Here is an 18,169-nt window from a genome sequence, read left to right on the forward strand (position 1 = left end):
ACTTTCATCCAATATTTAACGATTTTTAATTGAAAAATCAATTAAAAATAAGGCTTGAAGAACATTTTTATATTTTCTGGTTAACAATTTTATGGTTTATGGTTTTTTTAATTGATTTTTTGATAAAAAAAATCGTTAAATATTGGGTGGAAGTTGAAGGAAAATCTGCAACAATTATTAAATGTGAGAGACGTTATAGGCTAATAAATTCTTTAAGAGACCAGAACTGTCAAATCTTGATAAATGAGGGACAAAAATGCTATTAAGCTTTAAAAAATAGAAAATTATTAAATAATAATTAAAAGATGTTAAACCTAAATTTTTTAAAAAGATAAACAAAAACTCTACGGACTAACTAGAAACCTGAGTCTCCAAGGTTCCCTTATTTTTTTCTCTTTTCTTGTAAGTTTCTCCTTTTCAAATTCTCTTGAAATGTTTCCGAATGATAACTTAAGTGGTAAGAAGTAAATGAAAGATAATCTATAAATTGTCAAATTTGTCCAACAATTTTCCTGATCATCAAATTCCAGTCAACAGACTTTCCTCTTGTCTTCGACCCTTTTATTTTGCAAAGGCTGATACAAATATTTACAGTGGAGGATATCCTCTGTTAGAGAAATAATATTAAATCATTCATATGACTATTACTCACCAGCTTAAGCTTTTGAGATAATTATTGATAGCTTGACATTTCAAATGGTGAAGAGGTTAAGGTAATCATTGTTAGTGAATGAGGTTGAATCATCCATTTGTGAATATATAACTAGTTAAATTGTTTAACAAACCGAAACTTTTGATACCACTTATTGGAAAAGATATTAAATATAATCACTCAATACAAAACCAAAATATATATATATATTTTGAAAGGAACCAAAATAGATAATTGAATCATTCGAGTTTGGTACAAGATTTTTTTTTTTGAGTATGGTACACGAATGACATGTACCAATGACATATTTACACCTATAGATATTCTTTTTTAGCAATTAAGGTTAATTTTTTTTACTGTAATTCTAATTTTCATCCCCATAAAATTATTAATATTTTCATTTTAGTCCTCCTGTAACATCAAAAACTTTGACGCACTTTCACTGGTTTAGAATTGATGAAATCAAATTAGGGTTGGGGAAATTCTGAAGCTGTGAACAATGCAAATATATGTCGGATGGGATGCACTAGGACGATAGAGATGTCAAAGAATTCACCTTTCAGGTTGGAGTGACGATTATTTCTCGAAAATTTGTCCACAGCCACATTCAATGGAGGTTATCACGTCTTATAAATTTCTCATATGTCCCACCCCATTCGAACCCAACCATGGACAATAGAGATCCCAGAAAATGGTGGCAAAGGATATTGTTCATATGTATTCTGCTTTGTCTTTTATTCTCACTAATATTCATCTTGTTTCTGCCCCACAATTTATTACTACTTGTTCATCATTGGATTTGACACCTCACTCATTAAAAATGTCACTCCACTTAAAACATTTTTCGGAAACTAAGTTCTCGAAGTATTTTCTCACTGAAAAATGGGGTGTTACATTGTATTTTACACTGCAAATCACGAATTAATTTCGAAATATAAAATTCTGAAATAGTTCGGAACTTTAAGATCTGAAAATGGGGGTGTGAAATCTAATAGTGAGGGTGGGAAATCTAACCCCTACTTATCATTGAATGCTCCAAATTTATATTTCTATTTGTGTTGTCTGATTGACTAATTCTAATGATGTCCCGTTCAGAAATGAAGGGGAGGGATTATTTTTGTTCTGTTTTGAGGCAGGGAGTCGGTTTGTATGGTTTCTGAGTTTGGGGAGGATTTATGGGTTCACTTTTGGGGTGGAATTGACGAGGAAGAAGATTGAGAAAATGGAAAATAAGGTGAGTTTTTTTTTTTACAAAAATAAGGTGAGGTTGAGTGTGTTATTCTGGACTTCTGAATGTTTGAAGAAGATGAAAAATATGAAGAACACACAGATAAAAGTGGAGTCATTATTGTGTTATATAAATAAAAGTGGGGACTTTAAGTAAATACTGAATGAATAAGGATAAATTAGAAAATAGTGCCAAGTAAACACTCACTTATCAATGTCATCTTAAATGTACTCATTTTATTGGTATATGTCATCAGTGTATGCTACACTCATTCGTATTTATGGGTACCAGAGCAAGCACCATCATTTGAGGATTAGACTTTTCGTTTATTGTATCAAATCAGTATTTCCATCAATCCAATAATGCAAGTCATAGACCCTTGATCATAGTTGTAAAACTCGGACCGGATCGGCCGATTGAACCGGGAACCGGACCCCTTATCGGTCCGAGCCATTAATCAGATTGGTCTAGAAATCAAACCGATATAAATCGGTTTGGACCGGCCGGTTCAGGGGATAAACCGGAGACTCGACGAGTTTTTTGATGGACCGGTCAGTCTTTTTTTTTTGTCAAAACTGTTTTTAATGGTCAAACTGTAATTATTTTACAGTCAATGTTAATTATTTAGTCAAATGATATGAAATTGAGAGTTATTTAAAAAAATTGTCATAGCTAGGACTTGAACACAGAACCTAGAGGGAGGAAAACTAATCCAAATTTCCACTACACAACTTTGATTCTTGTTAGGAAGAATGCATATTATTTTATATATATGATATACTAAGGTTATATTTTAAATTATTATAATTTTTTAATATAAATCGAGTCAAGCAATCGAACCAATGACCCAGTGATTGAAACATTGACTCATTGATTCAGTGCCTCGATCGAATTGATCACCGGTCCGAGTCTGATAACATTGCCCTTAATGCATGGATAAATGCTCCTAACTTCTCGTGGAGCTAGCATCAACCACCCACAAAATGCTAATTTGTCATTGGATGAAAGCGTGAAATTGAGGCATTAATTATCCAACTTGCACCCTCATTATTCACATGTTCTATTATCCAACACACACTAGACAATATTACAGACAGCGAAGTTGTTTTTTAATACCACTAAGAAAATTCAAATCCGATTAAAATAACCAAAATCAAACTTGAGCCACCTAAAAAACTTTGGTTAGCGTGTATTTAAGGAGTGACATGTACGTGTGTGGACATGTGGTGCAACTCCATCATCATCAGCAGAGCTTTAATTTCTCCTTTATGCCTTATAGCTTGTGGACCTCTCCTTTGATCATTGAGCTTACAAAAAAACGTGAAGTTCACAAGATTTGTTTGTAGTTTAAGGGTGCTCCTAGTAGTTGGTAATAAAGTGTTCCTATTTCGTCAACCAAAAAACAATTTTTCGCTTTTCAAACTCTCTATGCTCATTTGGGGAAAAAAGAAAACTACTCCTCCATCCATGCATCGATCATCGGTGGTCACAATTTGTTTTCTTGTGAACATTAATCATGATTTTTTCCCATTATAGAGCTATAACCACAATTAATAAAATAGGTACGTGCCTCGTGTATCTAGACAGAATGAAGAAAATAAGGCTAATCACCAATGCTATTGTACTTCCAGACTTCAATAATTAAAGTCTGAACCATGCATGTGTAATGTTGTAATTTATTAAGTATATTCATATGTATTAAATTATTTTATTGAATTTGAGGATATGAGGGGATGTTTTATTTGTATTTTTACATTCTATTTAGTATACACTAGTACTTTTACCCGTGCGATGCACGGGGATATTCATTTTCTTTTGTGTGTGTTTTTTTAAGATATTTTATAGATTAAAAAATCAATTTTTTTTGAAACTAATTTATTTTAGAAATAAGAAATTATAACTTTGTATTTTTCTAGATATAAGAAATTATAACTTTGTAAAAACATGGAAAAGAAAGAAGTGAGAAAAAAAAAAGAAGTGTTATTGTTAGTGCCATTGATAATTGTGTATAGTAAGATACTTATTTAAACTTTCATTTTAAAATGTTCCTTCAATTAATTTTTTTTTGAACGTCAGTCAAAATTGACAATAACAAAACATGTAAACAATATTAGTTTGGGATAGAAATATATGTTTTCTTATTTCAAAAAAAGAAAAAGAAATATATGTTTTCCAATGAGATTAATAGGTTTTTGTCATGTTTTTCGATGAAGAAAAAAAATTGTCACATTAATTAATTTATTATTTTTAATTATCATTAGGCACTTTGAAGTAGGATAACTCCTAAATGAGTAAAAGCTATTAATTCTTACAACGTAACCACTATTTTTAATTTTAAATATGTTAATTGATAACTCCTTAATGAGTAGATGTATAACCAATATGATGTTTTAAGATTTATTTTAATGACATTTTAATCAAATTTTTGTTTTTTATTTTAAAATTACATTGTTGTTTTTAAAATCCTCTTGAATTTTATGTCTTTTAATTTACAAACAAAGAATAGTAATTTTATTTTATAACTTCTATATAATAGTAAGCACATGTGAATAGAATTGTAAAAGTGGAAATGTTTTAAATAGATGATTTATAACTTTTTAACTTCTATATAACTCGAGTTCAAAAAAAAACTTCTATATAACTCCTAAGTGATATTAATTCATAATACGTAACCACTATTTTCAATCTTATATTTAAATATAGTTATAAGACTTATAAGACTTATAGTGTACGTTCAAGAAAAAAGACTTATAGTGATAACATTTTAATCAATTTTCCTTTTTCCTTATTTTAAATTTAAATTGTTTATTTTTTAATTAATATATATATATATATATATTTGTGAATTTTTTTCGTTTTTTTTATTTTACAATAAAAATGAATTACTATAATAAGAATATGATTTTTATGTTATAGTTTCTATGTAATTCCGAAATGATATTAATGCATAATATGTAGCCTATAATTTAGATATTAAACATAGGTAATTGTTTTTTGGTAAATGATACATATGTAGTTAAAATGAGTTTTATTCTATTAACTTAATAGTTTTATTATGAATGAATGAATTTAATATTGTTATAACCATCAATGTGCATGTGTGGCATATTGTGGAGGAACATATATAAGAATGTTGTTCTTCCAATTAGTGTCCATTTGTATTCAACCTCTAAATGAGATTGTAGAACGTAACCGCTGCAATAATGTTTTCCTTGATAGCAGAGGTTTCAAATGCTTAATGGCGATGCATAATATTGCAACAAAACAGTAGTTAAAGGCACATATACAGTCTTTGCCCATTAGTCTTTGTTTCTCCCATATAGTAAGAAATTGTCTGTTTGAAATTATAATCCATCAATTGCGTCATTAACTCCATTAGTGGCCGCAACCTCAAAATAATTGTAGTTCATTTAAAGTTTTGAGCCAGAAACCTGTATGATCACGTGTTTGTCACTTTTCTAGATATAAATCACTTCAAGAGTTGCTACCGTTTTTAATTCGAAGCCATCATTAGCAATAGATAGCCATCACTATCATATTTTTGGCGACACCTTTTTTGTATTTTGTTAAATAGATCAGATAGTCATTTAAAACGTAAATGTTGATAGTTTTTTTAGATTTAATTGCAACAATAATATGTAATGATTTTTAAAATATTAAATGACATGTCATTTTCTTTTTGGTACATCGGAAAGATAAATTTCACCCTTCAGGATTAGATGTCCCTTAGCTCTTATCACTTGAGCTATAATTTAGTGACAATGCATGCCATTTTGTTATTCATGTTTTTAAGCTTATCTTTTATCTTTTATTGTGGTTTTAGCTTTTGTAGTTTTATTATATATGGTAGTTATTTATCTTTTAGGTATTGCAACAATAAAATCTAATAGATTTTGAAAAGATTATGAAACATGTTATTATTTTATTTTGAATGAATAATGAAAATAAATGGAAAATAATAATTGATGAAAAACGATGAACTCTTTTTTATTTATCCATTTATTTTTCAAATTTTAAAATGATTACCTTCAATTTAAAATTTTCACAGTTAAATTTTTCCATTGAATTAATATTAATATTAACTATTAATGAATGATTATAGAAGTTTAAGTAATTAATTGTGTCCTATGAACACTAATTTCGCATACATTAGAGATGAATAGTTTGAGAGATGGAATGATGGAACTGAAAGATCATTATAGATGGAGTTTCATATGCTTTTGATGAATATTCTGTTTTAGTTATCACATAAAGCTAGCTTTGGATATGAAGTATGTGTACCTCTTCCCTTCTTTCTTCTTACGGTTCCTCATTAACCATCAATTAATTCACAACACTCTCAAATTTCATATTGCATTCCTATTCTTAAACTGATGTCTTAAAAGTGAACTTTTTTTATAGGCCAATGTTAGTTATTAAAAATGTTAATAGATTAGTTCCCCTCAGAGTTTAAACCCCGGACCCTTCACCCAATCCCCCCACCCCTCCCCCCCCCCCCCAAACCCTTATGCTCCATAACTCTTACCACTTGAGCTAATATTCGGAGAACTTAAAAGTGAAAGATATAATTTTCTAATAACAAACCACTGAAAAGCTTTAAAACAATGCCATTATTTTCCAGCTCCTCAAATAGAAATATAAAATGGGATTTCAATATTTAACTTAGTTTCAATATATTTCCATATTGAAAGTCTCATTTATTATGCTTTGATCGGAAAAAAACAACGATAAAGAAACAACTATTAGGAGCACAAAAGGACAACGAAAAGCGCAAAGAGTACATTGTGGACCAAAAATTCCATGTATATGCCATTTTAAAAATCCAAAATCAAAATGGCAGCCAACCCAAAAAAATACACCAAAATAAAAAATATGAGTGCATGAAAGATTCTCATGAGGCCTTAGCGACCCTCACATGAAGTTCATGAGCACTATCCCTAGGTCAAAACAGGCCATGAATTTTTTTCAAGAGACATTTCTCATAAGCAACTTGCTCAGAAAGCTACTGCTTGTACTTCTCCACATATTCGGGAAACATTTTCCTGAATGATACATTGTATGGAAAATTGTCAAGACAATGAGAACCAATTGTGAAACACAAAAAACCTTCTCACATAAATAATGAATAACAATATACTTCTTAAAATTGAAAGAAAGGGAAAAAAAAAATCTTAACACTACTTGTCTACAGCAGTGGTGTTTACACTGCCAGTAGTTGGACTGTTGTCCATGTGCAAAAGAGAAGTCCCTCAGATATCTCATGAAAACAACGCATACATAGTGAACTGTGAAGTCTCAACTGCATAGACGATGAGGTATCAACTGCATAAGAAATAAAAGCAAAATGAAAAAAATAGTCAATTGTAACTACCTAAAGAGAATAAAAGCAACATTACTCTTGGCCCCTCCCCAACGACAAAATGGAAGATTTTGTGATGGTTCTGAAGTAAACCCAATGAGCAAATTTCCCATCAGAAGTGAAAACAAATCTTTCAGTAAAAAGATGACCCTTTAACCTACTTCATCTTCACCATTCACCTAAAAGATAGAAAAAACAAAAGCAAGGGAAGAGAATTAAAGGCATGAGGAGGGATTTGCAGAAGAAGAGGAAGGGAAGAGAAACAAAAGATGAGAGTTTGGAGAGAAAGCTGATTCAAAGGCTCCACCATGGGTATACGAATAAATTTAATAACTACTCTCTTCGGGATGCCCTCATCTAATTGAGTTTCCAATGCCTCATTTAAACTACATACCTGAACCATCCATTGGGGCACCACCAGGTACATGCTTTGATTCCTTAATCTCAACAACTAAAGCAATCTCACAGTGGCTTCATGTTCCAAGCAACATCTAACCACCTATAGAAAAAGATACATGTATTCGAGTTATCAATGAAATTAGAACAAAGAAAAAAATTGTTTAGCTGGGGCGGTGTATCCCAACTTGAGGTACAGCTGGCTGAGCATTAACAAATAGATAATGATAAAATATTGAAAACCATTCTTATCAAAGAAATAGAATTTTTCAGATTAAGAATAAGATGAAACGATTGGTTGTAAGGTTGCAATGTCAGGATGCTAAAAAAAATGAAAAATATGTAAAGAACAAAAAGAAATTGGAAACCCAAATAATGAAAACCTAGAGAGAAAGTGAAAGGTACCTTTTCAGTGGTGCGCTCAGGTTCATATTCAATTGAAACAAATTGAATGACACGCTACACATTCAAAATTTGAGATTTCAGGGGTTTAGAACAAACAATTGAAGAACAAATAGAACGGGAAGATCCAAATAATGAAATCAAGATAATGAGTTCATATAAATAACCTGTGGAACGGGTGGAAATCCAGAAGGGGATCGCACCCAAATTGGAGCTGCAGATCAGGGATTCAGATGACAGAGAACAAAACATGCAATGGTAGTGGGTGAAAGCTGAAATTAGCAAAACGAAAACAATAAACATGGAAACATAACCTTGGAAGGAAGACTGTCCAGACCAAATCCTGATGATCGAAAGATCATTCCACCAATTTCTGCAAGAAGCAAAGAACCCCTAAAAAAACAACAATCAGAGACTCACAAAGCTCAGAAAGACGAAAGAAAAGAAAAGAACCAAAGCCCAGAAGATTGAAATCCGCCTTCAATCTCATCTGCTTCGCCTCGTCCGTGCTCTGTTCCGGTTCTGCTCACACACGATCGAAGGAAAACGGAAGAAAGATATGAAAGGGAGAACGTGCGAGCGATTTAAAAGCGCTGGTAGAATGAAAACGGGTGAAAAGGGAAACCAAAACATCAGCGAATTTTAGCAGGAGATCAAGATTGCTGCAGGATTTACACGGCCAAGATTTGATCCATAAATAATAACTTATGGTGAATCAACGACTGAGATCAAATTCAAGTGAAATAAAAGGGATTTTTACCAAAATATCCATGTTCAAGCTTCCTTGCCTTTAAAATTATTTGTTGATTGACAGATTTACCCCTAGGTTGCTAAAACTCTTCCTTTATAGAGTTTATAGATAGATAGATAGATAGATGCTAATCTCACTATAAAAAGCTAATTTTATAGTAGTTTTTAACATTTCCCCCAATTAATTTTACGGTACCCATCTTGGACCAAAGCTAGTTGGCTTTTAACCTCTGCCCAATATATGCGTCACCACTTTTTGCGTTAGTTTTGCAACTGACACGAAGTATTTTCAAGCAGCGCTTACAACCACCGCCAAAGGCTAAATAACCGTCGCTAAAACTTATTTTGCTTTTCAAAAAAAAAAACCGTCGTTAAAACCCATATTTTTTCAGTGGAAAGTGGAAACCCTAACCTTCCTTCTTATTTCTGTTTTTGGTAAGCAATTGTTCCTTTAAGGAGGTACTAGGGGTACCTCAACCCAAAGATACAATAACAAAAACAAAAGTGAACACGGAAGAGAAGGGATCAACGTGTGGAGGTTGTTGCGGCAAAGACATGGTGGCAGCGGGTAGGGTTTTCTCAAGTGGGAAGGTGAGAGTGATAGAGTGATTGAGAGAGTGCAGTTAGAGTTGGACCTGGAGATGTTGAGAGAATGAAAGAGTGCGGTTAGGGTTTGGAGATCTGAGGCTAGAGGTTAGATTCTCCAATTTGTTTTTAAGATTTATATACTGCAGTCAACTTTGAGTCCAAACCAAATTCGATAAAACCAAACCAACTCGCATAAAATCAGGTTTTTTTAATCTACTAAACCCATAATCTGGCACGACTAGCCCGTATGGACAAAAAAGACCTCGATTTTGTCGGGCTCGCGCGGTTCAAAACATGTACAAACATGAAATACAAAAAAAAAATTCAATGCTGAAGATATATATAGTAATGAGTAATGACTAATTTGCCTATCCTGTGAGAGCAATGGAAATTTGGCCACATACATTAGGTTTGCCACGTGCACCACATTGCTGACATTAGTGACATATATATCTACTCTATTAATGGCGTGCACGTCCCAACATTTTTATAAGTTTGGCTATATTTATTTTGTGTGTGACGGTAATGCTGATAATTATAATAACAGTGGGAGTACATAAATCAAATTAAATGCTAAATATGCATTAAGTCCAGGAGGTCCATCTTTATTTACATATCATTAGAAATCCTATAAAAAGCTAGCTTAGCCATAAAATCAGCCCTGTCCATAAATGAAAAGAAAAAAAAAAATACTCCCTCACGATAATATGCCATGATCAATCTTGTATTCCTCAACTATCTATTGGGACAAAGCTAAAATAAGAATTAAAATTTAATGTTATGATGTGATAATAAGGGGGTTCATTTAGTGTGTAAAGTTGCACCACCCTAAATTTATCTATTATAGTAGGTTACTTTCCAGGTTAATTTTTTTTAACTAATTATTTAACCCGAGTGCTCAACTCGTAACCAAATCGTATATTTTAAGTTTGGATATACATCACATGTCTATTTTTTCTTTGCGCAACGAAACATCACATTAATGACACGAGTGCGGTCAAACAACACTTGCATCAATTACGCAGGAAAAACGGACCGGGTGAATGGTCACTTTGGTCCCTAAAGTTACAGGCGTCGGGCAATTTAGTCCATATTCTAAGGAAATATCGCCCGTAGTCCCTCAAGTTGACAAACGTCGATCACATTGGTCCTTGCCTCTGCTCCCGTTAGTGAACGTCAACGGAGACGATGATTTGACACGTTAAGTGTGCATCTCTCCTAGCCACGTGGATTGGAACATTGGGGGGAAACATTGAAACTTCAATTTAGTCCCTTTCATCCTTATAAGAGAAGAAGAACCCTAGAACAGACCCAGAATCCCCAAATCCGACCACCACTTTGCTTCTTCCAATCCTCAAATTTCTTGTCTCATTCAACTCGCAACTGACATACAATTCATCTGGGTTGTTGTATTTGTGTTTGATCTTTCTTTAATCGGTTTTATTTTGCATCTCTGATAGAAAAGTGATTTTTTTTTCCTTATGTTCTGATTTTGGCTTTTATTGGGTTTATGCAGGAATAAGAAGGTTGCTCTTTTTACCCATATGCAATTTTGTTTTTGGATTTGGTTGGTGGGTCCTGCTAAGCTTGTTTTAGTAATTTGTGGTTCTAGGTAGGTGTGGGATTTATTGATTGGGTTTTCTGGAGTAGGAAGTTTTGATCTTGATTTTAGAGGTGAAGGATTGGTTTTGGTGATTGTTCTTTTTTGAAGTCTGGTTCTTCTTCTCCATGGCTTTTGAGAAGTCTGAGCATGTGATCCCGGAGCTGGAAAGGGAGGAGAATTTGATTGCTGCAACAAGGCATATTGTGAAGGCATTAGGTTCAAATAAGCACCTTACTAGTGATGCCAAGAAAGTTCTGGCGCACAGATCTTGGCTCACAGTTGTCCTCCATTACCATGCCGAGCGAGAAGGAGGAGAGGAAGCAAGGGCGAAAGAACGATGATATCGATGAGGATGACGACGCCGAGGAGGAGGAGGAGGGAGAAGAGGAAGAGGGCATTAGTGTTGTTGATCAAAGGCTTGGTGAAATTCAGGAGAAAATAATGACATGGGAGGAAGATCAGTCCATGATTTGGGATTTGGGGCTTGAAGAAGCATCTGAATATCTGGATTTGGGATTTTGTTTTCTGGGTTTGAGGATGATATGATGTTGAAGATGATAAGATGAAGATTTTAAATTATTTTTGATGATCTGGTTCATGAATGAGATGATGAAGAAAAAGGAAAGTTTTTATCATGTTCAATTATTTTTTCTGGGTAAGATGATGAGGAGGAAGAAGATGATGGAGAGATTGAAGCTTTTCTGATTTGGGGTCAGGGACTAAATTGAAGTTTTTAAAGTTTTTTCCAATATTTAAATCCACATGGCAAGTCCATTAGGGCACTCAACGTGCCAAATCATCGTCTCCGTTAACGTTCACTAACGGGAGTGGAGACAGGGACTAACATGATCGACGTTTGCCAACTTCAGGGATTACGAGCGACATTTCCTTAGAATAGGGACTAAATTGTCCGACGCCTGTAACTTTAGGGACCAAAGTGACATTCACCCAAAATGGACCTCATACACAATAGCAATACTTCAATACCTTAAAATAAAACATTACAATACATGAATGTCACACATCTATGACAATGTACTTGGGATAGTATCTCATACACCCATCTATGGGCCTTCTTCAAAGTTATTGGACAGACTAAAACAATGACTTTGAGAACTTGTGGACTTTTTTACTACAAAAGAACTTATGGACTTTGCAATTTCTTAGGCCCAACCAATGACTACGGCAAAATATTTTGGTGCATCTATGATCCAATACAGAATGATATTCCCAAATTTATGTGAAATCCTACTTTTAACCCTTCAGCAAACTTTCATTGTCTTTGATTCCTTTGTGATGATCTTGTTTCAATCTGGGTCCATATTCTGTTTTTGTTATCACCCGTGAGGACTTGGTGAAGAATACGACCTCTATGAATTTGATTTTGACATTTAAGGCAGAGGAATTCATATCCTAACAGGTCATTTCCATGCTTGTAAGTGACATTTTGTTTCCTTCAGCAAAAATCAAAGCATTGTTTACCTTACACTTAGAAAAAAAGTGCTTTTTTGCTTAAGTTTTTAAATCAATTGCAAATGCATTCTTAATGAGTGAGCTATTAATACTTGCACTTTAAGCCAAAATGCAAGACAAATTAACATCAAACATGTTCTTGAAATCTAGCCTACCCCACTTTAGAGATCTCGCCAACCCAATCTACACTATGGAATTGATAGTTTTGTGTTGGCCATTGAAAAATGACACCCAAACTAACAGTTTCACCTTAGAAGATACGACTCTATTCTTTCTGGAATGGGATTACTGTAGTCCTCTACTTGATTTAATAATGATGATTGATGATGCTTCATATCTTCATTTTTTGGTACTTTGAATTAATGAATGTTGATATTATATCTTATAAGGGTCAGCATGTAGAAAACCCCAAAATTGAAACTTGTCCTTTGCACTAAAAAACACAACCTCTCTTTTGGGACCAAAGAGCAGTTTAGTCCTATGTGTGAGTCATTATGGTATATGTAAGTTATTGTCTGTATATAACTGTATATGCTACCAATTGGACCCTCATTACAACTGCCAAGGTGCTTTCCTACCAAGGACATCACAAAATGAAAGGATAATTCATCTAAATAATGCAAGGAAATTAAGAAACAAAATATCTTTCACACAAGTTGGATATTTTTTTAATGGTACACCTGTAATTTGCAAATCTCTGTTTGAGTAAGAGATAGGGTTAGCTATCATTTAAAACTTATCTTATTTACAAATTGCATTGTTCTCTCCCCGTGATCTTGTGATAAGGAATACAAGCCATTGGAATGAGATAATCCCTTTTTATCCTTATCATATTGGTAATGGTAGCTCAATTGTAATAATTTTCATTGCCAAAAAGTTGCACAATTTAATCCAAAATGTCAAATACCGACTAGAAAAGAATCTTTTCATTTTAATATTGAAGTGTCAAATTGATTTAACCAATAATTTATTTATGTTATGATATCTGATTAATCGTAATTAGACTATTGATTAAGTAACTAATGAGTGATTGATTCAAGTGATACATGTCTGATTTGCCTTAAGCGAGATCTTAAATTTGAGTATTGTGCATGAAAAAAAAACTAACTGAGAAAGCTAATCCCTCAATTATGTGGATGTTTAGGGTTCGAATATGATTGTCTCATATGGATGATAATTATGTCAGATATAGGAACTATTGATTAAGTAAGTTTATTATTAGATGGTCCAATCAATTTGAATAGAAATGGACCATTTTTTGCTCAAATCCTACTAGGTTTTCATTAAGTGCGTGTTTGTCAAAGCTATGATAATGGAGAACTAAAGAAATGTTATTGTAAATTTGTAGAGAACGTTCATTGGACCACTATCAAATGTTAGAAAAACAAACACTTGTAAATTCATGAAACCTAGTCCTCATTAAAGAAGCACATATGCCATCCTAAGTGCAATAACTGCAACTAGATTCTGTACAATTATTAAAAACTAGTAAGAATAAGACTAGGACGAGTAACATGTAGTACAAGACACAAGACTAGATGGAAATTTTCTGTATATACCCTACCTTGTATTGTAGTTCATCGTATCCTTAGCCTTTGGATATGTGTCACTTTCTTTTTTGGTGTCCAAGTTAACCAAGTTAATCTCTATAATTGTGCTTTCCCATGTCATACAAGGTGATTTGGTGACATTTGCATTGCAATGTGCCATTAATTAAGAAGAAGGAATAAAGAATCACCATTTCAGACTCCATTTCAGAACAAGAGCCATGAAGCAAAACATGCCACCCCCACAACCACCACCAACAACATCAATAAAAAGTTTACTAATGCTCCAGAACAGATTAAAGCCAACAAGATTCAGAACTTCTTCCAATTTCACCGAGCCTCCAAAGACACCACCAGAGGTTGTCAATGGGGTGGTGTTATCATCATCATCATCATCATTATCATCAAGAAGAGCTAAGTCTGTAACCCCGGAATCGAAGAACAATTCAAGGGCCAAAAGGGGTCTTGTGATGATGAACAAGTCCAAACCCAATGAGGAGGTTGAGGGAACCCAAAAGTGCAGGGAAGTTGAAGAGGCTAAGGTTGCGGCTCAATATGCGAGTCGTCATTCCGTGGAACAGCTTGCTCGGCCTAAGAGAGGGGTTGGAGATTTTGTTTTGAAGATGAACAGAGAGGAAATTCATGGGAAGAAGGAATTGCTAGAGAAGCTTGAGGTGAGGGAGAGTTTGATCAAGAATTTGCAGTCTGAAGTGCTTGCATTGAAAGCTGAGTTGGGTAAAGTTAAGAGCTTGAATGTGGAGTTGGACTCTCACAACAGAAAACTCATTCAGAATCTTGCTGCAGCTGAAGCTAAGGTGGCTACTATTGGTAGCTGTGAAAAGGTGAGAATCCAAAATTCCAAATGTTAATGGTTTTCTTAAATAGTCTTAAGGGAAAATAAATGAATGCTGGAATGTTTTTTTTTTCTTTGACGGGTGTGAACCCGTTCGAGAAACTGTGAGTGACAGTCAAATTTGTGTCATCATCTTACGAGGATCTAGCTTTCCTACCATTGGACCAACACCTTGTTGGTGGAATGTATTCTGCTTCTTTCTGTAATTATACTTTTTAGTTTGATTAGCCCATTTATTTGAATCATCAACTGCTGTTTGATTGAGTTTTTTATAGTGTTATATTCCAATGCAAAAATGAGATCAAATATCAGTTTTTGTACAAGGGTTATCAAGTATCATCTGTTTGATGCCTTAAAATTGAGTCTTTACTTTTATAATTGTTGAAGGAGCCAATTGGAGAACATGAGAGCTCCAAATTTAAACATATACAGAAACTCATTGCTGACAAATTGGAAAAGTCCAAGTTGAAAAAGGAAGCCATTACTGAAAGTTGCATTGTTAAAGAACCAGTTCCAGCACCAAAAGCAGTTCTTGCCATTCCTGGTGCTACATCTTCAAGAATAGGAACAAATCCTACACCGAATTCATGCATGCCACCACCACCTCCACCACCAATACCGCCCTCAATCCCTTCAAGGCCTATCGCGAAAGCAACTAGCACACAAAAGGCCCCTTCATTTGAAAAATTGTTTCACTTGTTGAAGAATCAAGAAGGGATGAAAGACACCAATGGATCAGTTAAACAGCAGAAACCAGTAGCTGTCAGTGTACATAGTAGCATTGTTGGAGAGATTCAAAACCGTTCAGCTCATCTTTTATCTGTAAGCACTGTGTTTTTGTATTCAATTGCTGGTTATTAATTTCTGCTTCCTGTTTAATTTAGTTTTACCTTAAATTTGTCCTTTATAGATAAGGGCAGACATTGAAACAAAAGGAGAGTTCATTAATGGACTTATAAAGAAGGTGGTAGAAGCAGCATACACGGATATTGAAGATGTCTTAAATTTTGTTAATTGGCTTGATGGTGAACTCTCATCATTGGTAAGTTTGTAGAAACTAGAAAATTTATTAATCTTGTTGGGCAGCTGAGTTGTGTTAATTAATTGTCCTTTGGGATAATGACATATCAGATGTGTATTTTTTTGTGATATAACATATATAGTTTTATTCTACTATAAATTTAAAATGGTGTAATAGTTATAAACTGCTGTAAAAAGGGAGCGATTTCTTAAATTCTGCATGTGTTAGTTCAGAGTAAAGACCAATTTTCTTTTACTGATTTTGCATTTAATGTTACTCCCACCATACTTCTGGGTTTGTTGGTGCACTCAGTTTAATAGCATGTTTGGATCAGTTTTTCTTTCTTTGGAATCAATTCTAAAACCTAGAAACTACTCACGGGAGCTTTTCCACAGAATTGATTTTGGCTCTAGAATCACTTGTAGAAGGATTTCCAAACATGCACTAACCCTACTCATATAAGTCCCATGAGGAAGCCTGGTTAAGTTAACAGGCACTCAGGCAGAGCTACTTGGTTATGTAGTTTGGCAATGTCCATCTATAAAGTTTTATCAGTAGCTGAGAAATAGCTATCATACCAAAATACAATTGAGTGTGTTTTAAGGTGATATTTTGATCAAATTCTATAACTGAAAATATTGCTAATGGTAGGTTGCTAACTTGCTGTTGATTTCTTACAAGCTCCATATTCTGTTTTGTGCAGGCTGATGAGCGCGCAGTTTTGAAGCATTTTAGTTGGCCTGAGAAAAAAGCCGATGCCATGCGCGAAGCGGCAGTCGAGTACCGCGAGCTCAAACTGTTAGAACAAGATATTTCCTCCTACAAGGATGACCCTGAAATTTCATGTGGAGCTTCCTTGAGAAAGATGGCTAGCCTATTAGACAAGTAAAAGAAATAGATCAATATCATGTATTTAGTATTAGTGTTAAATATGCTAGGGTTATAGTTTTAGGGGGTTCTTACACTCTACTCTCTCCTCTCATTGTGATAGATCTGAATACAGCATACAGAGGCTAGTCAAATTGCGAAATTCTGTGATGCGTTCATATCAAGAGTACAAAATACCAACTGCTTGGATGCTTGATTCAGGAATGGTTACCAAGGTATCTTTGTTATGTTTCTATCATGTGTTACTTAGTAAGACTTGTTTCTGATCAGCAATTAGAAGTTTTATTTGAATTGCATTTATTATAGTTGAAATTAGTGTGTTTGGTTTCCTGTTTGCCTCAACGCAAACAAGAAAACGCATTCCAAAGCACACATGAAAAAAAGATTTTGCCACGTTGACTTCAACATGGACTGACATTGAGTTTAACGGAAATCAAAACATACGGTCTTCTTTAATAAATATAGTACTAAATTTTTTGACTTGCAATGTATGAGCCATAGTTGCGCACAATTTTCTTGCATTTAGTCGCGCTCCTCCACCATATATTGCTTTACTTTTTTGGTCTTGATTTGTGACTCAATGAAAATGAAACTCAACATAGGAAGTTGACTGAAAGAATATTTTTCAGTTTAGTCCAAATCTGTTGCAATTGGTTACCCATGTACACATGATTTATTGTTTTTAGAGTGGAGAGGGAATTGTATTCATACTTCATGATCATGCTAAATTTCCAATTTGCAGTCACAAAACCTGATTTGATAGTAAAAAATATGCCATATTTGTAGATAAAACATGCATCTATGAATCTAGTAAAGGTGTACATTAAAAGAGTGACAATGGAGCTTGGATCGGCTCGGAACTCAGGCAGACAATCCAGTCAAGAATCCCTTCTGCTTCAGGGCATGCATTTTGCATATAGAGCTCATCAGGTATTTTTTAAGAAGCTGTCCTTTTTTTTTTCTTATACTCAATATTGATTTCGTTATATATTAGGCTGATTCACTTATTTTGGTATGTTTTTGCAGTTTGCTGGAGGTCTGGATGCAGAAACTCTGTGTGCTTTTGAAGAGATAAGGAAAAGTGTACAAGGACACTTAGCAGGTTCTAGAGAACTTTTGTCTGGCATAGCATCATCATGAGAACTGAGAAGCCCCTGATATATGTTATGCTAATCTTAATGGTTAGAAGAAATATGAATGAACATCAATATATTCTGAAGAAAGAACATTCCATAAAGTAGTTGAGGATGTCAAATGGCTAATCTGTTTTCAAATGGTCACAATAGAATGAGGTCTCCTCTAAAGTTGATCCCTCAAGAACTCATTGAATTTGTCACTGAGATCAGATTTAGTAATTAAAGGACATTGAGGTTTAATTAGAAAAACACATGAATTAAATTAGTAATAAC

At 33.9% G+C, this 18,169-nt stretch overlaps 1 protein-coding gene across 1 annotated transcript; it reads left to right on the forward strand.

Annotated features, from left to right (window-relative positions):
• The first annotated feature begins 13,957 nt into the window (after nucleotides 1–13,957).
• On the forward strand, nucleotides 13,958–17,997 carry LOC130726717 (protein CHUP1, chloroplastic-like). The gene is made up of 7 exons (XM_057578013.1): nucleotides 13,958–14,840; nucleotides 15,239–15,673; nucleotides 15,762–15,893; nucleotides 16,576–16,757; nucleotides 16,864–16,975; nucleotides 17,547–17,690; nucleotides 17,787–17,997. The coding sequence occupies exons 1-7, from the start codon at nucleotides 14,220–14,222 to the stop codon at nucleotides 17,898–17,900; spliced, it is 1,740 nt and encodes a 579-aa protein (XP_057433996.1). The 5' UTR covers nucleotides 13,958–14,219; the 3' UTR covers nucleotides 17,901–17,997.
• Nucleotides 17,998–18,169: the final 172 nt, after the last annotated feature.

This window comes from Lotus japonicus, chromosome 6, assembly GCF_012489685.1.
Source record: "Lotus japonicus ecotype B-129 chromosome 6, LjGifu_v1.2".
NCBI classification, from domain to species: Eukaryota; Viridiplantae; Streptophyta; class Magnoliopsida; order Fabales; family Fabaceae; genus Lotus; species Lotus japonicus.

Bases quoted from the DNA above. Each gene is read 5' to 3' on its own strand.
- LOC130726717 (XM_057578013.1), top strand. From the start codon at position 14,220: ATGAAGCAAAACATGCCACCCCCACAACCACCACCAACAACATCAATA. The intron at 14,841-15,238 runs GTGAGAATCCAA...TAATTGTTGAAG, and splicing joins CTATTGGTAGCTGTGAAAAG to GAGCCAATTGGAGAACATGA. The intron at 17,691-17,786 runs GTATTTTTTAAG...ATGTTTTTGCAG, and splicing joins TTGCATATAGAGCTCATCAG to TTTGCTGGAGGTCTGGATGC.